At 36.9% G+C, this 25,354-nt stretch overlaps 1 protein-coding gene across 3 annotated transcripts in view; it reads left to right on the plus strand.

The window, feature by feature from the left end:
• AIFM3 (apoptosis inducing factor mitochondria associated 3) overlaps positions 1–25,354 on the plus strand; it is a 667,943-nt gene that overhangs the window by 509,210 nt on the left and 133,379 nt on the right. For all 3 annotated transcript variants that reach the window (XM_044068314.1, XM_044068316.1, XM_044068315.1), the window contains one exon: positions 15,350–15,467. In XM_044068314.1, coding sequence (XP_043924249.1) covers positions 15,350–15,467 — 118 coding nt within the window. The remainder of the gene's footprint in view (positions 1–15,349; positions 15,468–25,354) is intronic.

Below are 25,354 nucleotides of genomic sequence, written 5' to 3' on the forward strand. Positions count from 1 at the left end.
GAGACTTACATAGTGCATACATGACACTGATGAGAATGCAGCCTGCTCTTTTTGTCTGATCCCATAGAACTATTATTTTTAGCCTTTGACATGGATTGTAAGACTTTTTCTAAAGTAATTTCAGAGTAAAATTTTCCTGGATAGTGGGGCCAACATTGTGTACAGGAGGGGCCAAGTTTGCTTATAAACTGGCTGTAGCATTGGGATCAGGATGTGTGAAATGATCATGAATGAGAACGATGAATTGTTGCACATTATTTGATAATTTCTGACATTAATTTAAGGGAAAAAAAAAAAACGTGTTTTCCGTTGGTACTTGTAGTGACCTTAAGCTTTCATTTTCTAATAGTGAGCTTAAGTTTCTGCTGGACGGCATATTTCAGTGCAGTCTTGGGGTAGAAGGATGAGGGATTTCTTACAATTTTTCCTTATTTTCTTTCTCTTCTTCTAGAGTTTATATGTATGGGAGTTCCACGAGAGAGTTTTTTTTCCCTGAATTTACTATTGTATTTATGATTGGTAAGAACTGACTTGTCTATGTAGCTGTTTAGGTAATGGTAGAAGTTGGAGTTAAATAAGTCAGACTTCTCAGCTGAGTCTGCTTGTGAGGGGATTGTAGGGATTTTTTTTTTGTAGGCTTGCCGTTGGGTAGTCTCTAAAGAAAGTATCATTATTTTAGAAGAGCAGTACCACTAGGCTTGACAGAGCAATAACTCATTTGGGTGAAATTTATTTGAGGATGAGGAGCTCTGGGTGGGGTGTAGGTAGGAACTAGCTTCATAAGGACCAGATCAAGGATATTAGGGCATCTAGTGTGTAGTTTCAGAATTTGTTCCAGTGTATTGGTATTAACAATGGGTAGGAAATGCAGAGCATATGCATTTTTAGAGGTGAAGTGTGCCAACCAATGCAATTGAAGTCCTCTAACAAAAAGTTTTTGGTTTGCTATTTAATCTCTTGATAGTGTTTCTGCAATTTCCATGATCTTTGTGGGACACTGATGAAGATTTATAAATAACAATGATGTAATAGATTTATTAAGGACAATTTTGATCTTGAGGAGCTTCAAGTTAGCATCATGGACAATTTGATGTGAGGTTCTGCTGTTTATGGCAATACAGATACTCCCTCGTGGTTAACCAAGGACTTGAAGCCATGATAGGTGCTAAATTCTGTTATAGAGGGAGTGCTGCCATTGCACTGAAACCAAGTCTCAGTAGCTACTCCAAGAATGTGTTGGAATTGCAGGAGGATCTCTGGTTTTGGTTTATTTCTATTTAAACTCCTAATGTTAAGTGGTATGCTCATGATATTGTCCGAATTTGATCTGAGTTTGCTGTGTTGGAATTCCCAGTAAGGGAGTTCTGGAGGCAGCAAAGTCTTTAGCCAGAATGCAGAAGCCTTGGTTTGATATGTATAAACCATCCCTGATGAAACAGGAGGTCTTATCTAGCATCTTTATCCCAAGCCAACATATATTGGATCCCCTTAGAATGACATTGACTATTTAACCAGTTATTAAAGCCAGTTAAGTTGTCTTGGTATCTAGACATCATTCTTGGTGAAGACAATATTCTGTTCAAGACCCATGTCATTGCTTTGTGTAATGCATGCATACTGAGTTCCACCATGTCCTTCTGAATGTTCCATTTGAGTATAGTACCCCAAATCATTAACTTTCACATTGGCCAGCGCTAGGTCATAGTCATGCTTTTATGGTTTAAGAGACTTTAATGACTTTGTGACATCATAGATCTTGGCATTAAACTAACAGTTTGCAGTCATCCTGTTCTTGTCCATTCTGATGTGGAGTCTGTGTACCTAACCACAGAGTCATCTTGGACAAAAACATAACAGTAAGTGAGATACAATGCACTACATTCTGCAAAACATACAAGAGGACTTAAGCAAGGTTTGCCAGGAATGTTGAATAGTGATGATTTGCCTATTGACTACTACCTGGCTACTACTAGTAAAGATCTCATTGCAGTTCTACACAGCTTGGAAACAAGGTCTATTTGCTCTTTTACATACCTGGAGCAAGAAAGTAGCACTTATCTCAAGCTGGCTGCAGAGAAGTGGGTCATTAGCTCTTTGGTGATCGGCAGTCTCATCTCAGTTGTTGCAGGGGTCTGTAAGCTTATTGTACTCTCCCTGGCAGATGCCCTGGGAAGCATGCAGAGAAGGTCAGTACAACAAAGAGTCATGTTGCACAATGATCCAAAATTTAAACTGAAGAGGTGTCTGTCAAAATGGCAACCAGACCAGTCAGGGAAGTCCCGCATCATTAATGCTAAAAACAATCCACATATCTCTTGAACTGCACACATATTACAGTTTTCAAGTGTTGATGAATTTATACCTGTTAGTCTTTGCTGTGTGTACAAAGCACCTGTTAACGTGCAAAAAAGAAGGCCAAGACAGATTTTCTTCAGAAAGAGACTAGTTACTAAATAGGATTTATCAAATAGCAATAGAGCTGGGAAGGATTCATATTAATTATTAGAGCTCACAAAAATGCAAATCACTAAAGCTGACCTCAAAATAAAGAAAGACTTGAAAATGTTGGCAGAAGTAACACATTTCTTTTTGTGGGATAGCAATGCCTTCTATGATCCTATGTTGGGTGAAACCATATTAACCTAAATGTAAGAGCTGGGCAACATGGGGAAAGAACACATATCCTTGCGAACAAAACAGTTGTTTATTTATTTATTTCCAGTTTGATTACCGGGGAAGTCCACTGGGCCCAGAGAGCCCGTTTTCAGTGGAGGCCCGGGGAGAAAACTCCATAATACAGAATACAGTAAAGATACAAGTCTAGAAAATTTACAGTTAAAAGAACAAGTTACAAATATATGAATTCAATACAAAGCATGACCAACTTAGCTCCTTGTGACAGATCATATGGATTATACTGTACAGATTCATTTAGACATGCATTTATTCATTTAAAGTAAGAAACTATTTACATACATTCATTCATTTAAAGTATGAAGCTATGTACAGCATTTAGATAGTTGAAATCATTTGGGAAATAAAGCTTAGGAAGACAGGGGGAAATCCTCCCAGGGGCATTTACTTAAACAGAATTAGGTAGGGTGATAGCAGATACATTTCCATTTGGAGGGCAGGTATGTGAATAAATGGGTTTTGAAATTATCTGTGTTTGGTGTTGTCCTTAGTGTGGAAGGGAGTGAATTTCATTTCTTGCTTAGGGAGAAAGAAAGAAGAAGTTGGCCAGCAGGTCGTTTAGTTTTGTGGATAGTAATTAAGTTTTGGTGTTCAGAGCTGAGAGTTCTATTAGGGGTGTATGTGTACTGCAAAGAAGGTACAATTGTTCCTGTACCTTATTTGGAGAACTTTGCTTCAAATAAAATAAAATAAATCAGTCAGAAATATATCCAAAACTAAAATGAACATTTGTAACTAAACATTTTACAAACTGAAAAAATGCTAAGGTATACCACATATACTTGTGTAACGCACTCATATTAAATCTCAATCAAGAAGTAACTCATACCACAGTACCTAGATGTCAATTAATCAGGAAATTTATAATCCTGTTTCACTATTACTGGATTCTAAACCATAGGACTTGACAATACAGCATTTCCCTAGCAAGAAATAATGTTCCATGTGGCTGTGGCATTTGTCTTCCTTCATCTGGCTGGGGTTGTCAGTGAGCACACTGTCTGTTTCTATGGTAGCTACTGCCATTGTTCAAGAAATATTAATGAATGGTGGCTTCTGTTTTCAACTGTGCAGTTAACACAGCAATACAGACATGTAAGAATATACTTAGAGGTGCACTTGAAAACTGGGATTAATTTTAAGGAAATGGGTAAAACAAGACTACATGCCTCCTTTCAGGTACTATCTTGGATATCTCATTTTTTGTATTGTCATTTCTGTTATAAACTTACCTTTGCCTTTATGTCTCATTTTAATATTATTTTCAGCCAGTTTAATGTTACAGACTTGTGTACTTGTAATTTCACTCACCCTTTGCACACCCAGTGTCGTATCCAATATCAGTTTTGATGCAATATATTTATTTTTAATTCCACACACAATTCTGTCTCTGATCAGTTAAACAAGCAGCTGAAAACCCAGCTGTTGATTCATTTTCTTTAGGTTAATTATAAACATTCATAATTTCCTGAGCTTCTTGATATCATGTGTCACACATGGGAGAATTCTTTCTGTAGCTTACAGTATGTTTTACATTTTTCTCTTACAACTACTAACGTTTTTTCATTCATTTTTCTTAACATTAAAGATATTAAATACTTTCACACCTTTCTCCTATTTGACATACATGACCGTTGCATGGTGAACTTTTTTCTGGCTTGTATGCAAGTATAGTTAAAGTATAATACAGCTCAAACTTTTTAATCCAAAGCTTCTTCTCTGACAAGTTACCATACAGTTTGAGAAATACTGCTATTTATTATGGCTTCATCTAAAAATAAATAATTTAGAAGTTTATGCAAAAATTGAAAGTGGTGGTTCACTGGTTTTACAAGAAACAGTAATGTGAAAAGTGCAACCATTTCCAATATCAAAAGTGACGTAATTAATGCAGATTTTGGTGACTATAAGTACATTATATATTTGTTCACTGTTGATGTATTGAATACAACAATAATTCTGTAGACCTTCTAGCAGAATAAAGCAATTTTGTATACTTTGAACAATTGTTGCTTCATATGATTAGTTTGTTGCACTGAATGTTACTTTTTCTTTTAGCTGCATTTAAAATATTTCCTTAAAAGTGTCTAGGAAGATTCAGAAACAAGTAGTGCAGTGCATTAGGTCAAACTGCACAGTGAGTGGCTGAGTGCAGGGTGGGGGCAATTCAGAGACAACCACAACTGGTATGGTATGCAAATGACTGCATATGAGATGGACATGAGCAACATTACAATAGTAAGGGTAAAAGCATGGCAGAGTTATTCAGAAGTGTATAAAAATTGCATGATGAGCTACAACCACCATTGTAGGTATATGCAGTAAAAGCACAGAGACCACATACGTTACTGGCAAGAGCAGCATTAGTAGAAATGTAAATGCTTGAGGCCATCCTCTCAGTCAGTAGCCATGAAGGTACATGTTGGTGCCTCGCAACTGAAGGATTTGACTGTACCTTACATTCCATCCCCTACATGACACAGAAAGAGTGGATGGCTACTGTGTGGACAGAGACACCATACTGGAGCTGGTACACATGTGCTGTTCTCACATGGAAAGTCATGGAATTCCAATTTCTGTGACCCAGACGTGTTGCATTGACAATCTTTCCTACAAGGACCTTCCAGCAATCAATAGGAGACACAGTGGATGTAGCCCTGGAATCCACCTCACAGATAATACACCAGTTTCTTAATACCATGCTGTAACATGTGGAGAAGCATATGTGGTTTTCATGTACCACAGAGGAGATAAAAACATGTGGCCATTTTATGATATACCTGTTTCCCTGAGGTACATGATGCCATTGACTGCACCCACATTGTAGGTAAGCAATAACAGAAGGCAGTGAAGGACATATAGTAAATAGGTATGCTTCTAGTTGCCTTTAAGATATTGTCACATCACATAAAGACAAATCCAACAACCAAAAAGAATGCTTATCACCTCCGTGTCTTGAGACGCCGATCTCCGTGTGAGTAGCAGCAACAAAAATAGTAAATAATCACTTGCAATAACTAACAATGAAAAAAATGGTTTAATGTAACAAAACCAACGGTTAAGCACTTTCACTTGCTCCACGGCAAGCTTCATCAGAACTATACATAGCAAAACTGCTGGCATTTATATATCCTATTTGGCGCCAAAAGCACTGTTTGAAAATAGTGCATTTAAAGACATAGTATGTTAAAAAGGAACATTTACAATAAAAAGACATTTAAAAGAAACATTTACTGAACCTTAATAATATATTTAGCTAAGCGTGTCCCTATAAACCTGATAAACTACATAATATGTCGGGACATCAAGAAAATTGATAAGATGCTAGCTGACAAACCTGCAAACACTTAACAATAATTCTTCCCATAAAATATGATGTGAAATTATAATATATAACAAAACACATAGAAAAATAAATCCAAATAATATAGGTTACTCATATAAGTAACCCAATTAATATTCAGTAAAAACCCATTAATTGAATACTATAGTGTTTATAAAATCAATCCCTAACTAAAAGTGGTTTGATAGAAATAACATAATTTAATCCAGGTATGGTAGAGGCATCAGTGTAGATTTGCCACCAGAATTCTTTATATGATAGTATCCCATTAAAGTCCCACCCCCAGGGTCTATTTGGACGCTGTCCAAAATAGCAAATTTAAAGGAATGTCTATCACCATACTTATTGATGTGTCTATATAAGGCATTTTTTTCATCCTTAGTTCTAATACTGTATAAATGTGCATAAATGCGCCTATTAAATTTCCTTTCGGTCTTTCCAATATAAAATCCTGGACAGACCATGCATTTTGCTAAATATATGACCATTTTGGTATTGCAATTCCCTTGCTGGAATTTAATTCTGGTCCTGTTCACATTTTCTAGCACAATACTATGTTCTTGATAAATTGTATAACATTGTTTACAACTTCCACATTTTTTCGTGTGTGTGTTGTTAGGAACATCGTACCAATTTCCTCTCTTGAGGTAATTTTTGATGTTTTGTCCCATTTTGTTAACAAATTGGGGTCTAGTCCCCAAAATTGTGGCAATATCCTGGTCAACTAGAATGATATTCCAGTTGTTAACCAGGATTTTCTTTATTTTCCCTATATGTAGGCCGTGTTCCAAAACACACACTCTGCCATATGTTGTGCTGTCAACTGAAAGATATTCGTAGCTGTTGCCATTATTAGCCATATGATTATATTTATAGCCTAACAGGGGCATATATCTGCTTCCTCATTCATTAATAACTGTTTTGCTTACTTTGGACATCATATTAACATCGTACCCTCTATCCTTAAATAAAGATGTAATATATAACACTTCCTCTAACATTTCGGAATGATCTGATGTCATTCTTATGGCACGTATAGTTTGCCCTTTGTAAATATTAAGAAATTGATTCCTTGGATGGTTGCTAGAAAATTCAAGGTAACTGTTCGAAAAAGTGTTTTTCCTGTATATTCTGGATTTAAAACCTTTGTCTCCTTTTGAAACATAAGTGTCTAAATATGGGATACCTTGATGGTTACTGGATGATGTGAATTTGAGATAATTACTACTCTGATTCAAAAACACTAGAAATTGGTCTAGTAAAGTAACACTACCATCCCATAAGATGTAAATATCATCCAGGTATCGTAATATTTGATATGTTTCATATATACACTTTTAAACACCATTGTTTCCTCCCAATCAAGCATTACCAGGTTGGCGTATATGGGGGCACAAGCTGCTCCCATAGCTACGCCCTTGGTTTGCCTGAAAAATTCTCCCTCATAATGAATATAATTATGCTCTAATACCAGAGATATCATATCCAGTATTAAACAGGCTTTGTCCCATTCTATATCAGCATATTTTCTGATGCTATTAGCAAACGCTTCTAATCCTTCATCTTTTGAAATACAAGAAAACAAGTCTATAACGTCTATGGTAATGAACAATAAATCATCTTTTCATAGGTATACAGGGTGATTTTTCAGAAATTCCCAAGAGTCTTTAACAAGATGAGGGATTTTTTCATAAATATGTTTAAGATAGACATCAATAACAGAACCCATGGGAAAGGTTTTCGATTTATTACCTGAAATGATGGGTCTGAAGGGAGGATTTTCAGTATCTTTATGGACCTTAGGGATCCCTACTATAGATGCCAAAGTGGGGTGTTCTACCTTAATAAATTTATAAGTGTCCTCTGTAATCCTCTTGTCTATCAAAAATTCTTCCAAATGCATGTCTATACTTTTGTGCGCTATATTGATTTCGTTAAGAGAAACTATCTCATAATTTCCTGACTTATGTAATAGATCATGCATTTTGGAAGCATATACCATACTATCATATACAACAATGTCACCCCCTTTGTCAGGTTTCATAACACTGATGCTTCTATCATTCCTCAGTTCTTGAAGGACCCTATGTACTTCCAATGATAGATTACAATTGGTCCTACTACCACAAATATGGTTCTGTAACTGATATATCTGTTGGGTAACAGACTTATCATAGATCGAGATGATAGGATGCATGGGGGCGCACTAATGTACTCTTCTTTCTCAAACCATTAGATACTATATTTTTATTAGATCTTAAAGGATCTGTAGAGTCATTGAACATGATAGCTAGATTTAGTTTTCTAATATATCTCTTGATCTCACTAATACAGTCCACAAGTCTAAACTTTGTGGTAGGGATGAATTTCATCCCTTTAGAGAGTAGATCAAAATGAGAGATGTTTAATGAGAAGTCTGTATAATTATAGATGTTGAAATTTCTATATGTATATACAATACCTTCTCTCACTATACTCTCTCCTGTATTGTTGACAATATTGTCATTAGAAGTCAATATCTTTTTTCCTCCCTCAAATATGGGTCTCTCTTGTCCCTTGTATACTGGTAATGTCCGTGATTCTCCTGATAATTTTGTTTTCTCCAACCCCCCCCATTTCCAATCTCTTTGTTTCTCCCTGTTGTCCGCTTGAAAACATGGAATTTTTCTTCACTTTGATGTGTGTGTGGTGAGAATTGGTATTGTCAGGAATATCACTATGAGCATGCTTGAAGTCATTTTTAATGCCCTTATTCTTATCCCAAAAATAAACTCTACCCTTATTGTATTGCTCAATATCTCCATAAAGTTTTTAACTATTTCGAGTATATGCTTTTTTGATAGTATTGTCAGCTATATTAAACTGTTTAACATACAATTTTTCCCATTGTGGGAACAATAAATCATTTCTAATCATCTCATTCACCTCTTCCACTTCATGTATAAGTTTGGCCAACTTTTCATCATTAAACTTAATTAGCAATTGCGTGAAATTTATACCACATTGGTCAAAAAATGAGTTGAATTCCTGTATAACATTTTCCATTAACTCAATCCCCATTGGATGCTTAAAAAACCTAAGTACAATAGGGACTATTTTAGTTTCAATACATTTTGTTAAGTACGCATAGTCCAACTTTAAGTTGTTTATATTATTCAATTTCTTACCCAGGGAAAAAATAATGTCCTTAAGTGTACCCTTAGGTGCTGAAAATCTTCCCGTCTCATTATCAATGGTTTTATTGTCAAAAATGCAATTACTGTCCAGAAATTTTTTTAATAAGTTATTTGCATTACCACATACTTTGTCTGCTGTAATATTTACTTCAGATGTTGTAACAGTACCTTTGCTGATAGGAACTCCACTGTCGGTATGGGCATAAGTCAGTTTGGGCAACATTCTCTTAGGTTTGGTACCCACATGCTTAGCTTCTTCATCAAAGTCACCAAAGGAAAAATCAAATGTAAAATCCGATGTTCCCAACCTACTGCTATTACGTTGATCGATAGACTGTGTAGTAACTGGTAAATCTATTGATTTGACATGTCCACTGGCTGTCCCCTGTCCATTAGGGATCCCAGGAGAATGTAAAGTGTAATTGGGTATTTCATTAGTGTGGTCTGCACTGTCATTTAATACCCCAAGTAAAGCAATAGATGGAACACCACTCCGATGAGCTACTGGAGATGCTGACGTGTGGTTTCCCTTGCAAAAACCACTGTTACAGCTACCGGCAACAAAGTGCCGAAATTAGTCAATAAACGAGAAAGCCTGCTCACGTCACCCCACAATTCAGCTAACTCAGCATGTACTTGAGCCATTTCTCCTCATTCTGAACTGGGTGGTGTGCAAGGAGATGCGTCGCGATCAGACTCCATGAGGTAACTACCTGAACACAATGAAAAAATAAACATTCTGTAAACTGACAAATCCAACAACCAAAAAGAACGCTTATCACCTCCGTGTCTTGAGACGCTGATCTCCGTGTGAGTAGCAGCAACAAAAATAGTAAATAATCACTTGCAATAACCAACGATGAAAAAACTGGTTTAATGTAACAAAACCAATGGTTAAGCGCTTTCACTTGCTCCACGGCAAGCTTCATCAGAACTATACATAGCAAAACTGCTGGAATTTATATATCCAATTTGGCGCCAAAAGCGCTGTTTGAAAATAGTGCATTTAAAGACATAGTACGTTAAAAAGGAACATTTACAATAAAAAGACATTTAAAAGAAACATTTACTGAACCTTAATAATAGATTTAGCTAAGCGTGTCCCTATAAGCCTGATATGATGTGAAATTATAATATATAACAAAACACTTAGAAAAATAAATCCAAATAATATAGGTTACTCATATAAGTAACCCAATTAACATTCAGTAAAAACCCATTAATTGAATACTATAGTGTTTATAAAATCAATCCATAACTAAAAGAGGTTTGATAGAAATAACATCATTTAATCCAGGTATGGTAGAGGCATCAGTGTAGATTTGCCACCAGAATTCTTTATATGATAGTATTCCTTTAAAGTCCCCCCCCCAGGGTCTATTTGGACGCTGTCCAAAATAGCAAATTTAAAGGAATGTCTATCACCGTACTTATTGATGTGCCTATATAAGGCGTTTTTTTCATCCTTAGTTCTAATACTGTATAAATGTGCATAAATGTGCCTATTAAATTTCCTTTCGGTCTTTCCAATATAAAATCCCATACAGACCATGCATATTGCTAAATATATGACCATTTTGGTGTTGCAATTCCCTTGTTGGAATTTAATTCTGGTCCTGTTCACATTTTCTAGCACAGTACTATGTTCTTGATTAATCGTATAACATTGTTTACAACTTCCACATTTTTTCGTGTGTGTGTTGTTAGGAACATTGTACCAATTTCCTCTCTCGAGGTAATTTTTGATGTTTTGTCCCATTTTGTTAACAAATTGGGGTCTAGTCCCCAAAATTGTGGCAATATCCTTGTCAACTAGAATGATATTCCAGTTGTTAACCAGGATTTTCTTTATTTTCCCTATATGTGGGCCGTGTTCCAAAACACACACTCTACCATATGTTGTGCTGTCAACTGAAAGATATTCGTAGCTGTTGCCATTATTAGCCATATGATTATATTTATAGCCTAACAGGGGCATATATCTGCTTCCTCATTCATTAATAACTGTTTTGCTTACTTTGGACATCATATTAACATCATAACCTCTAACAAAGAGATTGGAAATGGGTGGGGGGGATTGGAGAAAACAAAATTATTAGGAGAATCATGGACATTACCAGTATACAAGAGACCCATATTTGAGGGAGGAAAAAAGATATTGACTTCTAATGACAATATTGTCAACAATACAGGGGAGAATATAGTGAGAGAAGGTATTGTATATACATATAGAAATGTCAACATCTATAATTATACAGACTTGTCATTAAACATCTCTCATTTTGATCTACTCTCTAAAGGGATGAAATTCATCCCTACCACAAAGTTTAGACTTGTGGACTGTATTAGTGAGATCATGAGATATATTAGAAAACTAAATCTGGATATCATGTTCAAGGACTGTACAGATCCTTTAAGATCTAATAAAAATATAGTATCTAAAGGTTTGAGAAAGAAGAATACATTTGTGCCCCCCATGCATCCTATCATCTCGATCTATGATAAGTCTATTACCCAACAGATACATCAGTTACAGAACCATATTTGTGGTACTAGAACCAATTTTAATCTATCATTGGAAGAATATAGGGTCCTTCAAGAATTGAGGAATGATAGAAGCATCAGGGTTATGAAACCCAACAAAGGGGGTGGCATTGTTATATATGATAGTATGGTATATGCTTCCAAAATGCATGATCTATTACATACGTCAGGAAATTATGAGATAGTGTCTCTTAACGAAATCAATATAGTGTACAAAAGTATAGACATGCATTTGGAAGAATTTTTGATATACAACAGGGTTACAGAGGACACTTATAAATTTATTAAGGTAGAACACCCCACTTTGGCATCTATAGTAGGGATCCCTAAGGTCCATAAAGATACTGAAAATCCCCCCTTCAGACCCATCATCTCAGGTAACAAACTGAAAACCTTTCCCATGGGTTCTGTTATTGATGTCTATCTTAAACATATTTATGAAAACATCCCTCATCTTGTTAAAGACTCTTGGGAATTTCTGAAAAATTTCCCTGTATACCTATGGAAAGATGATTTATTGTTCGTTACCATAGACGTTATAGGCTTGTTTTCTTGTATTTCAAAAGAAGGATTAGAAGTATTTGCTAATAGCATCAGAAAATATGCTGATATAGAATGGGACAAAGCCTGTTTAATACTGGATATGATGTCTCTGGTATTAGAGCATAATTGTATTTATTATGAGGGAGAATTTTTCAGGCAAACCAGGGGCGTAGCTATGGGAGCAGCTTGTGATCCCATATACGCCAACCTGGTAATGCTTGATTGGGAGGAAACAATGGTGTTTAAAAGTGTATATATGAAACATATCAAATATTACTCCCGATACCTGGATGATATTTACATCTTATGGGATGGTAGTATTACTTTACTAGACCAATTTCTAGTGTTTTTGAATCAGAGTAGTAATTATCTCAAATTCACATCATCCAGTAACCATCACGGTATCCTATATTTAGACAGTTATGTTTCAAAAGGAGACAAAGATTTTAAATCCAGAATATACAGGAAAAACACTTTTTCAAACAGCTACCTTGAATTTTCTAGCAACCATCCAAGGAATCAATTTCTTAATATTTACAAAGGGCAAACTATACGTGCCATAAGAATGGCATCAGATCATTCCGAAATGTTAGAGGAAGTGTTATATATTACATCTTTAGTTAAGGATAGAGGGTACGATGTTAATATGATGTCCAAAGTAAGCAAAACAGTTATTAATGAATGGGGAAGTAGATATATGCCCCTGTTAGGCTATAAATATAATCATATAGCTAATAATGGCAACAACTATGACCATCTTTCAGTTGACAGCACAACATATGGTAAAGTGTGTGTTTTGGAACACGGCCCACATATAGGGAAAATAAAGAAAATCCTGGTTAACAACTGGAATATCATTCTAGTTGACCAGGATATTGCCAGAATTTTGGGGACTAGACCCCAATTTGTTAACAAAATGGGACAAAACATCAAAAATTACCTCGAGAGAGGAAATTGGTACAATGTTCTTAACAACACACACACGAAAAAATGTGGAAGTTGTAAATGATGTTATACAATTTATCAAGAACCTAGTATTGTGCTAGAAAATGTGAACAGGACCAGAATTAAATTCCAACAAAGGAACTGCAACACCAAAATGGTCATATATTTAGCAAAATGCATGGTCTGTCCAGGATTTTATATTGGAAAGACCGAAAGGAAATTTAATAGGCGCATTTATGCACATTTATACAGTATTAGAACTAAGGATGAAAAAAACGCCTTATATAGTCTCATCAATAAGTACAGTGATAGACATTCCTTTAAATTTGCTATTTTGGACAGCGTCCAAATAGACCCTGGGGGGGGGGGACTTTAAAGGAATACTATCATATAAAGAATTCTGGTGGCAAATCTACACTGATGCCTCTACCATACCTGGATTAAATGATGTTAATTCTATCAAACCTCTTTTAGTTATGGATTGATTTTATAAACACTATAGTATTCAATTAATGGGTTTTTACTGAATATTAATTGGGTTACTTATATGAGTAACCTATATTATTTGGATTTATTTTTCTAAGTGTTTTGTTATATATTATAATTTCACATCATATTTTATGGGAAGAATTATTGTTAAGTGTTTGCAGGTTTGTCAGCTAGCATCTTATCAATTTTCTGACATATTATGTAGTTTATCATGCTTATAGGGACATGCTTAGCTAAATATATTATTAAGGTTCAGTAAATGTTTCTTTTAAATGTCTTTTTATTGTAAATGTTCCTTGTTAACGTACTATGTCTTTAAATGCACTATTTTCAAACAGCGCTTTTGATGCCAAATAGGATATATAAATGCCAGCAGTTTTGCTATGTATAGTTCTGATGAAGCTTGCCGTGGAGCAAGTGAAAGCGCTTAACCGTTGGTTTTGTTACATTAAACCAGTTTTTTCATCGTTGGTTATTGCAAGTGATTATTTACTATTTTGTTGCTGCTACTCACGTGGAGATCAGCGTCTCAAGACACAGAGGTGATAAGTATTCTTTTTGTTGGTTGGATTTATCAGTTTACAGAACGTTTGTTTTTACATCACATAAAGAGATACATTTGGATTTTTTCATTGCCAATGTACATCTTTGAAAGCTGTAGCCACTTACTTGAAAGTCTTTGTGAGCTATCAATGGTTGCTTTTATAAAGAACAACTTTCCATCACCCATTGTAGGTATCTTCCTGTCTCCTTCACATTTGGTTTTACAATCTAAAAAGCAGCTTTGTGAGATGAGCTACAATTACAGGATTCAGAAGTCCGAGGCAAAGACAATACTGTCTGCTAGAAATTAATATTTGCAAATATCCCAAATATTCTCTTATTTATTGGATAGACGTATCCAGAACTGCAAGTGAGTGATCAGTTTTCCTGCTTGTCTTATAATCTTCAAATTCCCTAAGGTCACCTCTATTTGTGGCAAGCCATGGCTGTATCGCTTCGCCAGCTGTCCCCAACTTCTCCAAAAAAGACTGACCTTCTCAGTCCTTATAGGCTAAGACTACCATTTGAAAAGGAAAAGGAGTGAATGAGTAAAGACTTTCTTGCTGTGGCTGGCTGCAGGTAGTGATGGATGGAGACCTATCTTTTCCCCATTGCTGCCTGCAGCATCAGCTAGTGAGGCCTTGCAGAGTGTATGCTGTAAAACTCCATGCCTTTCCCCCTCAGAAACATGCTCTGTCCAGGATTGCCCAACCAACCATTGTGTGACTGCTGCTTTCCTCTGTCAGTGAACCTTAGTTTTCACTGGGCATTGCAGTAAGTTGGATACGCCCCAGCATGTTTTCCTTTCCTCCCCCTAACAAGGCATGTGCCTTGTAATTCCACCCCCTACCATTTTCTCTTGAACCCTGTTTGTCTGGGTCATAGAAAGGACTTACTCCTCTATGCCACAGAACTGACTTATAGTCACAGATATTCATTGACTGCCTAATGTTCTACCTATTTCAACTTGAGCTTTCAACAACTTTTGTTTTCAGATTTAAGTTAGTTTGGAAAGAAAGCAGTTTTTTCGCTTGAGGCTTCCAGTAATTTTTTTTTCTTTTTCACTCTGTAGATGATGCAGACAAATATTTCAAGTGTTTTTGCTGCTGGAGACATTGTTACATTCCCACTGCCATTGCGGAACAATAAAAAGGTGAACATCCCTCACTGGCAGATGGCTCATATGCACGGTAAGCAGAATAATATGGATTACAAAATGCTAAAACATTTACTTTACTCTCTCTGTTCTTCTCTCCATCATTGAACCGCATGCATCTAAGTGTTCTTCAGTTCCTCCATGTCTCTCTCCTTCTTATTTCTCATTGTGTAGGTATGTGTTTGTATATAATGTGTGTGTGTCCTTCTTATTTCTTATTTTGTAGGTATGTGTTTGTATATAATGTGCATGCATGTGTGTGTGTGTGTGTGTGTGTGTGTGTGTTTGTGTGTGTGTGTGTGTGTGTGTGTGTGTTCATATTTATTTACTGACATTTGATTATCAGGAAAGTCAGACTGGGTATGAATCCATTTTCAGTGTATGCCCATGGAGAAAAGCTACAAAGTATTACAAAGCATTTTAAGAATTATAATTTTACAGTCTTCACAAATAATACAAAAAACAATACAGTTTAAATAATTGTACCAAATTAGACATAATATGAAAACATTGGTTAGAAGTACAGACAAGTTATATGACAATGATGTAATAGAGAAATTTTAGCCAGTTGATGGAGAAATTAAAGGTGAGTTAGTATAAGACAGGAATTGCAATACAAAGTGAGAGAAAGGCAGGCTTATCTATATTTAGAGAGAAAGCCAGGGAGAGAAATTGATGGAGAACTTTATTTATTTATTTTTTTAATGGGAGAGGGATTGGGGAAGAAATACTTTTTTTTTTTTTTTTTTTTTAAGGTTGAGCATGAGTTGTTAGTTACAAAGCCATGTTTCTGTTACTGTTAAGACTTCCTGAGTAATTTTTTGGAGGTATGCCACAGTGTCAGATGTGTAAATGACTGTAGAGTTATTTGTGTACTGTATTAGAGAGGCCTGTTGTGTGATTGTGTGGAGGGTGTTGATGAGAATGCTAAAGAGGAGTGGACTAAGGATAGAGCCTTGCGGTACACCGGTGGTGACTGGGAGATATGGAGACAGGGTGGAGTGCCATTTTACTGACTGATGCCTATTGGATAGGTAGTTTCTGAAACATAAAAGGATGGGCTGAGAAAGACCTAATGAGGACATTCAAAGTAGAAGTTTGCTGTAACAAACTGTGTTGAAGGCTTTAGACAAGTCTAAAAATAAGGAGGAGACTAGTTTGCCATTAACTCTACCTTTACTGATAGTATCTATATATGTTAGAAGTACAGTGTTAATATTATGGGAAGTCAGGTCAAAGTATAACAGAGAGAAATAAGTTTGTATGCAATACAAAGCAATTAGCAGAGAGGTACCAAGTTGGAACAGGTTTTCTTTCATGTCTTACATGCAGAAACCTGTTAACTAGAAAGACTAAGTTATTGGCATATACAGTGTAATTTACTTAGTAAGTGGCCCTTAGAGTGCTAGGACAACTCTTTCAGGGGAGGAGGTGGTGTTAAAAACTAATTTCCAGTACAGGCAGGCACATATTTAACCAGAAGAAGTTAATACACAGCGAGGTTCTTCAAGTTAAATTTGCATACATTGTACAAAGACAAAATTCAAACTGAAAAATGATTGGGAGTTGGTCCTTGTGGCAGAGCTTCAGCAGTATCTAGGCTGATGTAGTGACCCTAGGCTATTGTACAAATACAACATTTTAAGTGAGAAACGTTTGGGACTTGGCCTTTGTGGCAGAGCTTCAGTAGTATCTCGGATGAATGTAGAGATCCCAGGTTATTGTGTAAAGACAAAAACCTCAGTGAAAAATGTGGTCAGTGTCAGGGTTTATGTAATGAACCAGGCTCTGCCCTGTTGTGAGGAAGTTGGTGACTAAATGAAAGAGGAGAGAATAGTGAGGGGATATTTAGCAATACATTCTAGTACACTGACCCTCCCACCCTCAGGTCAAAGTATAACATATATATATATATATATATATATATATATATATATATATATATATATATATATATATATTACAATAAATACATATAATATCAAGATAATAAGAGTTTGAGATGGGTTTTTACATGGGCAATGTATGGGACACCATTATTTTTATTATTATTGTTTTTTGAGATTTTTCAAGAAATAATGCTTTTGTTTAGTAATTCAGCAACTGATTCCAGGAGCCAACCAAGCTATATTGGGAGACAGGGAAGCTCCAGTGATAAGTGTAAAATCACATAATTAAGTTTGACTAGAATGACACTCAGAGTGCCAAGGTATCCATATGGGAGCAAGAATTCCAGTTCCCAGACTCTGACAGCATACCACAACACAGAAATGTTAATATCAGCAGTGTAATTCCTTGTGAGACAGTTGCAACTCGTTTATGTGGACATCATACATCTCAATCTGGAAACAACAAAAATCTGGACAAGGCCCATGAAAAATAGGTGCAAATCTGTACACTGATTAACATAAAGTTTGCATACATAATTACATAACCCCAACCACTCCAATGGAATTGTGGGATACTAACTTTCAAACACAAACTGAAGAATAGACAACTACGATATGGCACCAGAGTCCCCCTGCAGCCATTCCAATGTCCCATTGCCTGGATATTTCATCCCATTACCATAAACACTAATGTGCATACTGCTTTACTTCTACAATGATTGTTTGGATTTTAATTTTACATTTTATAGCACAATGCACAAACACTAATAGTCATCTGTTTTAAACATTGTTTGTATAATTTTGGAAAGTTGCTAGAATAAAATGTTATATTACCACTATGCTTTTCACCACCAAGTCTTGAACCCAGGTTCCTGTGCACTACAACCAGAGCAGCATACTACTATGTCAAATAGCAGTTTCATCAGTTCTCACTTCTCAACATAGGTCTCAACCTCTTAGCACAAAAAATGTGGACAAAGCAAATAATGGGGGAATACAGCCCCAAAACGTCTTTGTAGAATAAAAGGTTTTGTGTTACCAGTTATTTTCTGAAGAATATGAAGTCTGAAATTTAAATGCCTGTCATTATTTAATGAATTTAATCCTGATTTGTCACAAAAATTCAGAAAACCACTCTCAGTATGCTTGCGTTCTAAAAATCATTGAAAGTATACTTAATACTGCCTCTCGTAATGTGAAGATTCAAACAACCTTGCTCAAACACTTTCAAACATAAGGAACTGTATTGTATCCAACATTTTTGGCTGAAATCCACTTTCCATGAATTCTTCTTACAATGTGTCTTATCCATTTAACATTTAATCCCTGTTAGTCATGTTTCTGATAACTAATGGAATGCTGGATACAATATGCTATACTTTTTGAGTGATAGCTATGTTGTTAGCATTTTATTGATTGCTACTATTTTAATATAAAACCAAATTTATTTTTCATGACATCTTGACTAAGTCTAATTGATGAAAATCATGCAACAGTTCTCTACTTTTCAGACAGGACAGCTTGCTGTGTTTGAGCCAGCCATTGTATACAGATACTGCTTTCTGTTGGTAGATGCTGTGGATGCAATCAGGCTGAAAACCATCAACCTGTAAAATATTTGTCATTGAAGAGAAGTTACTATAACTCAGTCATAACTTCAGCAATTAAAAACATTAATAAAAATAAGTCTGTGAAGGGAGAACATATCGGAGTGTAAAAACAGCAGACAAAGTCCAATATGGTCCGTGAGTTGGTCTTTTTTTTTTTGCTAGTTTTCAGCATTTTTTAGGAAAATCTTTATTAAATTCTGTACTATCATGCAATTATAAACATTCATGCAGAAAGTACACCAAGCACTGAACTAATAGCTTGGATCACAATAAAAAAAAAATAACAATCAAAGCTGATGATATTAAAAACAGAAATTGTTGGAAAGATAATTTGTTTGTTTGTTTTCCCCAAATGGTAGAAGATAATCTGGTCCTATTTTTTAAACACACAGTAAATGCAGGGCAGCAAATGGCTATCTGTCTCACTCTGTAAATGCAGGGCAGCAAACGGCTATCTGTCTCACTCTGTAAATGCAGGGCAGCAAACGTGGCTATTTTATCTGTCTCGCTCCGTAAATGCAGGGCAGCAAATGGCTATCTACACACACTAGATGTCTCACTCTGTAAATGCAGGGCAAACGGCTACCTCGGCAGTTCTTCCTACCTGAAAACGGAGATATCCAGCCCCGGCTCTGAGAAAGGCAGTTCTTCTTCCTTCCACACACACATTCACTAGATGTCTTGTTCTGTAGAAAGATCTCTCGCCATGGCTCTGTAAATGGCAGCATAGCCATAGAGATATGTGAAAACAGCATGCTTTCTTTAGGCAGCAGCATGGAGCTCCAGCCTCACATTGTCATCCTTCGAGCACAGCCGTAAATGCATGCATGTTGAGCTTCAGCTCAATTCCGACAAGCTGCTTCACACAGTTGACATCATCGCGTATGTGATGATATCAGCTAAAAAAAAGGAAATAAAATTTTTAAATAAAAGCGTGGCCAGGCGCTGGGAAATTTAGAAATTAAGGGGTGCCTGCCACTCGGGAATCATAGCACCCCATTATTTGGACCCCAAAACTCAGTAAAAAACGAGTAATTTGGTACAGCTGGGAGGTATAGTGGACACCACCGTACAGCTGTTTTCTGTTCTAGTTGTTTTTAAAAAGCTGAATAGTCCTTAGGTTGTGAATGCTGAATAGCCTATGGCAAGCAAGCGTGCATACACAGTACTTAAAACAAAACAGCATCTTGTTCTTATAAATAGCGGCCATAGTACTGTGCTAGTCTAAATGAAGTGACAACTGATAATACTTTCTTTTTTAGTAGCAGCTTTTGGACTGTATTTCTGGATTTCATTGATAATACAGACATACATTTGGCATTTACTGTATTACAAATGTGGAAGATTCATAGTTCATGCTAAAAATGGAATGCAAGAAGAAGTTGTTTCAGTCAGAAAAGTTGTGATGCCATTCCCCATTAGGATATGTGTTTGGACTTGGGTTAATGAAACATTGTAGATAGTATTTAAAAATAAAGATTGCCAATAACATTCAATCTGACCATGTGCAAAAATGTTTCAAAGATGTAGATGCAACCCATAAGGTTTAATTTTATTGTTTGGCCTGGAACTAGACAGGATCCCTTGCAGTGAGGTTATTGGATATAAATCACATTTATCTAGTAGTAAGCATCATTTTGATTCCAGCATTACTATGTTCTTTATTATATATTTACATTTATATATTGTCTTCTGCATCAGTACTTATGTGTTATGTCTAATAGTTGTCTTCCTGCAGTGAATAGGGTATGATATTTTGGAATCTAGAATTTTAAAACAAAATTCCAAACTTACTACTCTCGTGTGTTGTCAGCATAACTCAGGGATAAAAGTAATTTATTTTTAAATGTTGTTAATTTGGGTATTCCCATCGATCCAAAGGCCCTTTTCCCAGTAAATTTCCATGGAATACATGTTCAAAATGGAAAGTTTATTCTTAGTATTCATTGTTTAAGAATTCCTAGCCTTGGTCATCTGTACAGGTCCATCTGCATCTAGTTTGTCAATGTTAAGAAAGTTTCTGTCTTCCTTCTGAACAAATCTTCCTCATATTGTAACTGCTGATAATAAGGTTTTGGTCAGTGTCTCCGCCCTGTGTCACACTATGAGCCACGTGCTGACATTGGCATGAGGGGACGGTGTTAAAAGTACAAGCCATTCACTACCTGGACAGTTGTCATTATTGTTCCAATCCAGAGCTGAGTTCCAAAGTTTGAGGAAAGCCAGTGTTATTGTCTGATGCCTTTATCACAATGTGACATTCAGGTAGCTGTTTTTGCTTATGGCTTCACTCTTCATTCATATTCCAAACAAACGTGGATGTCCAAACAGTGAACCTAGCACATAGTGACTTGCCAAATGATTCTTCTGCCCTTTGTGCACTGTATGGTATTCATTCAAGTCTTCAACTAACTTTTCCAAGAGACATTAATCATCAAGCTGGTTTCATTGATGGGTGGTCACTGAAATGCTTTCTAACTTCACCTGAGGTTGTTCAGCTTTGGTTTTATGATAGTTTGAGAGTGCAGGGTATATGCATTCTACCTGCATGGTGAGGAGTAGTTTATCTCAGTGTCAAAAAAAAAATGATGAGCATCCTTTCAACGGACTCGTCTCTATGGTTCATGCCTTGATGAGAAGTGACTAAGTTACATAAACAGTAACTGTGTTTTATGTGGGATGAGAATACTGCATGAAATAAATTAATAATTGAAACATTAACCTCCTGCTTTTAGCACATATCCTAAATTAAGAATTAGATACTCTCTCTTGAACTTTTTAGATACTTTTTAACATTTTGAGACAGCTTATCACAATAAAGGGATTTAGCCTTATTTTGTTCTACTTTGGAAATATGGGACTGATATTAGCTGAATGCATTTGCCAGTAAGTCACAAGCAGTAGTGTCATTTATCAAAAATCATAGGGTTTGGGAAACAAATTGTATAATTATTGAGGTTATAGATAATTTCACCCTCATTATCATGTGCACAGGATCACCAGGAAGCCTTTGTTTTAGGATCTTAAACAAAAAACATTGTCGGGATAAGAAGTGTAGATGGCTCAACCTGTGCAGGTACCACAGACTAGCACCCCACCCCCACAGCTCTCCAAAATGAAGTGACAGAATGAATGAATGAATTAATAAATAAAAAATAATGCACTTCTTCTATCAGGAGGCCAGATAAAAGACATGCCTCCTTCCCGTAGCCCAACCAATCAGGTCCTGTTTGTGCTCTTTGTCCCTTCCCCTCCTTCCTCTCATTTTAGTTAAAAAATGGAAAAGAAAAAATTATGTTTCCTTTAAACTGTAGCAAACTGCTTGTTACAAATGTAGCAAGCAGTTGTTACAATTTATACCCTGAATGGAGCAGTATAGCATTCAGGTTTCAGATAAACTACAATATAGCAAGCAGTTGCTACAGTTTAGACCACACATGGAGTGGTACAGTGCTTAGGTTTGACTGCAAATGCAATACTTCCTTTTAAAAGCTGATATACATTAAAGAGCTATTGGGATTGGCTGATCATGTGCCCCAACACTTTGTGCCTGGGGCAATTGTCCCCTTTGCCTCACGCTATCTCTGCTACTGATAGGGATGCAAAAGAAAGAAATTGAAGGTGGCTTTACTGTTTCACCTTAAATAATATTTTTGACCATAGTGAAAATCCAACACAAATACAACTTTTCACTTTAGTATAGCCTCATCACGTTTTACAGGCTGATTTCTTTTTTATTTTGTGCTGCTGCTGGTTCATTCAGACACACAGACACACTTGTTGCTCACAATTTACATACCCCTTGAGCTGCTGTGGTGCCATTTGTTGCAGAATGCTTTTTGAGGCCTGTATCATGCATTGGATCACCCACATCAAAGAGACTTTAAAAGTAGTACTATCGCATCATGTAGCTGCCACATCTCCCACTCAGGTCACGCGAGAACATTCATTAGAAATGAACTTCGAATGCTTTTAACTTTAAACTTATCACTCTTTTCCTTGACCTTCTAACCACAAATGGCACAGCATTTGAGCATGCATATATGACCATGATGTGTAACATACTAACCCTCTCCTGTGATGAGCATCATAGTGGTATACTTCTGATGTAAATCACTTGTCAGGTATTTGTAGAGTCAGTTGTGCCATTCTCCATTGGAAGAAGAGCTGCCAATGGATATATTTAGTTCTTCTGTTCCTGAAATTGAGACCAATTCCTACACTTTCTTTTATGGCATTCTCAGGCCTTCTATTCCTGACCATGAACGACCCAATCTTTTCCTTCTTGGCCATGGGATAAATAGAGTGTCCCTTCCCTTCCTGAAAATAGAATATTTCTCTCCACAAGATACCTTCCCTTCCTGGATGTGGAGTATTTTCTGTCCATGATGCATTCAGTTCTTCCTTTTCTGGAGGTGGAATACTTATCCCTTCCTTTCCTGGAATTGGAGTCCTCATTCCTTCCTTTGCTGGTGGTGAAGTCCTCATCCCTTCCTTGCTTTGAGGTGGAGTACTCATCCTTCCTTTCCTGGAGGTGGAGTACTCATCTCTTCCTTTCCTGGAAGTGGAGTTCTCATCCCTTCCTTTCCTGGAAGTGGATAATCCATTCCTTTCCTGGAAGTGGATAATCCATTCCTTTCCTGGAAGTGAAGTCTTAATCTCTTCCTTTCCTGGGGGTGGAGTACTTATTTCTTTCTTTTTGGGAGGTGGAGTATTTATTTATTTAACATTTGTTTACTGGAAAAGTCTGACTTAGAGTGAGCCACATTTCAGTGGAAGCCTGGGGAGAAAAGCTCCAGATGCAAGTCTTTGTAACATGGGAGGAAACTGGAGCACCTAGAGGAAACCACAAGAATGCAGGGAGGACATGCAGACTCAGCACAGAAGGCACCCCAGGCAAAAATCAAACTGGATAACCTGTTGCTGTGAGGCAACAATGCAAATTGCTGCACCACTGCACTTTCTGAGTACTCATAATCCCTACCTTTCCTGGAAGTGAAGTTCTCATTCCTTCCTTTCCTGGAGGTGAAGTCCTCATTCCTTCCTTTCCTGCAGGTGGATAATCCCTTCCTTTCCTGGAGGTGAAGTCCTCATTCCTTCCTTCCTTTCCTGCAGGTGGATAATCCCTTCCTTTCTTGGAGGTGGAGTCCTCATTCCTTTCTTTCCTGCAGGTGGATAATCCCTTCCTTTCCTGGAGGTGGAGTCCTCATTCCTTCCTTTACTCCAGGTGGATAATTCCTTCCTTTCCTGGACGTGAAGTCTTCATTCCTTCCTTCCTTTCCTGCAGGTGGATAATCCCTTCCTTACCTGGAGGTGGAGTCCTCATTCCTTCCTTTCCTGCAGGTAGATAATTTCTTTCTTTCCTGGAGATGAAGTCTTCATTCCTTCCTTTTTTTGCAGGTGGATAATCCCTTCCTTTCCTGGAGGCGGAGTCCTCATTCCTTCCTTCCCTGCAGGTGGAGTAGTCATCCTTTGCTTTTCTGGCCATAGTATATTCTTTTCCTTCACTTATTGGCTGTAGTGTACCCTGTCTCAGAACTGTAGTTAGGTATTCCTGTGCCCTACTATGTTCTCATATCTGGTGCCCCATCCACGGTAAGTTGAAGAGCAAAAAGAAAGGGTTCTCTCATACTCAAAGAAAAGTTTTTCTTCTTTTAAAACTTTAGCAAACTGCTATAGCTTAGAGTTTGACCATACATAATAAGTGCTTTATCTCTGACTACAAAGGCATTACAATTACTTTATAAATGTCAGTACTGCTCTAATAAGTATCAGCCTTTGATGATCACACCCCTGAACAACTTGCACCCAGGGACACTGCACCCTCCACCTCACCCTAGTTATACCTTGACATGTTTGTCCTTTCCTGGCAGCAGGATACTCGCTCTCAACCTTCCTGATTATGATATACTCAGTCCCCACCAAACCTTCCAGGCCATGGTGTATTCAGTCCCCCATGAACCTTCCAGGCCATGGTGTATTCAGTCCCCCTGAGCCTTACTGGTCATAATATACTCAGGCCCCCTGAACCTTCCAGGCCATGATATACTCAGGCCCCCTGATCCTTCCAGGCCATGGTACTTTCAGTTCTCCTTCCCCTTCCTGTACATGTGAGTGCCCTGAAGTTCCCTTCTTTGGTGATAGGTTACACAGTATTTCTCTTCATCCCAAGGAGTATTCACTTCTTCCCTTTAGCCTTCCTTCCTGTTGGCCTTTCTATAGTTTTAAGTCTGCAGCAGAACCTGAGTCACCACTGATATGACTGGGTGTCAGGTGCCTGTCTGACAACGTATGGAACTCATAGATGATTACAGGGTTAGTGACTGTTACACAGGTAAAACAATAATTTCACTGTTTTACATGCATCCATGTATATTCTGCTAAGATGTCATATGCACTGAAATCAGCCTTCTACAGTCTGG

This window comes from Protopterus annectens, chromosome 4.part0 (genome assembly GCF_019279795.1).
Source record: "Protopterus annectens isolate FY-2018-M chromosome 4.part0, PAN1.0, whole genome shotgun sequence".
Taxonomy (NCBI): domain Eukaryota; kingdom Metazoa; phylum Chordata; order Ceratodontiformes; family Protopteridae; genus Protopterus; species Protopterus annectens.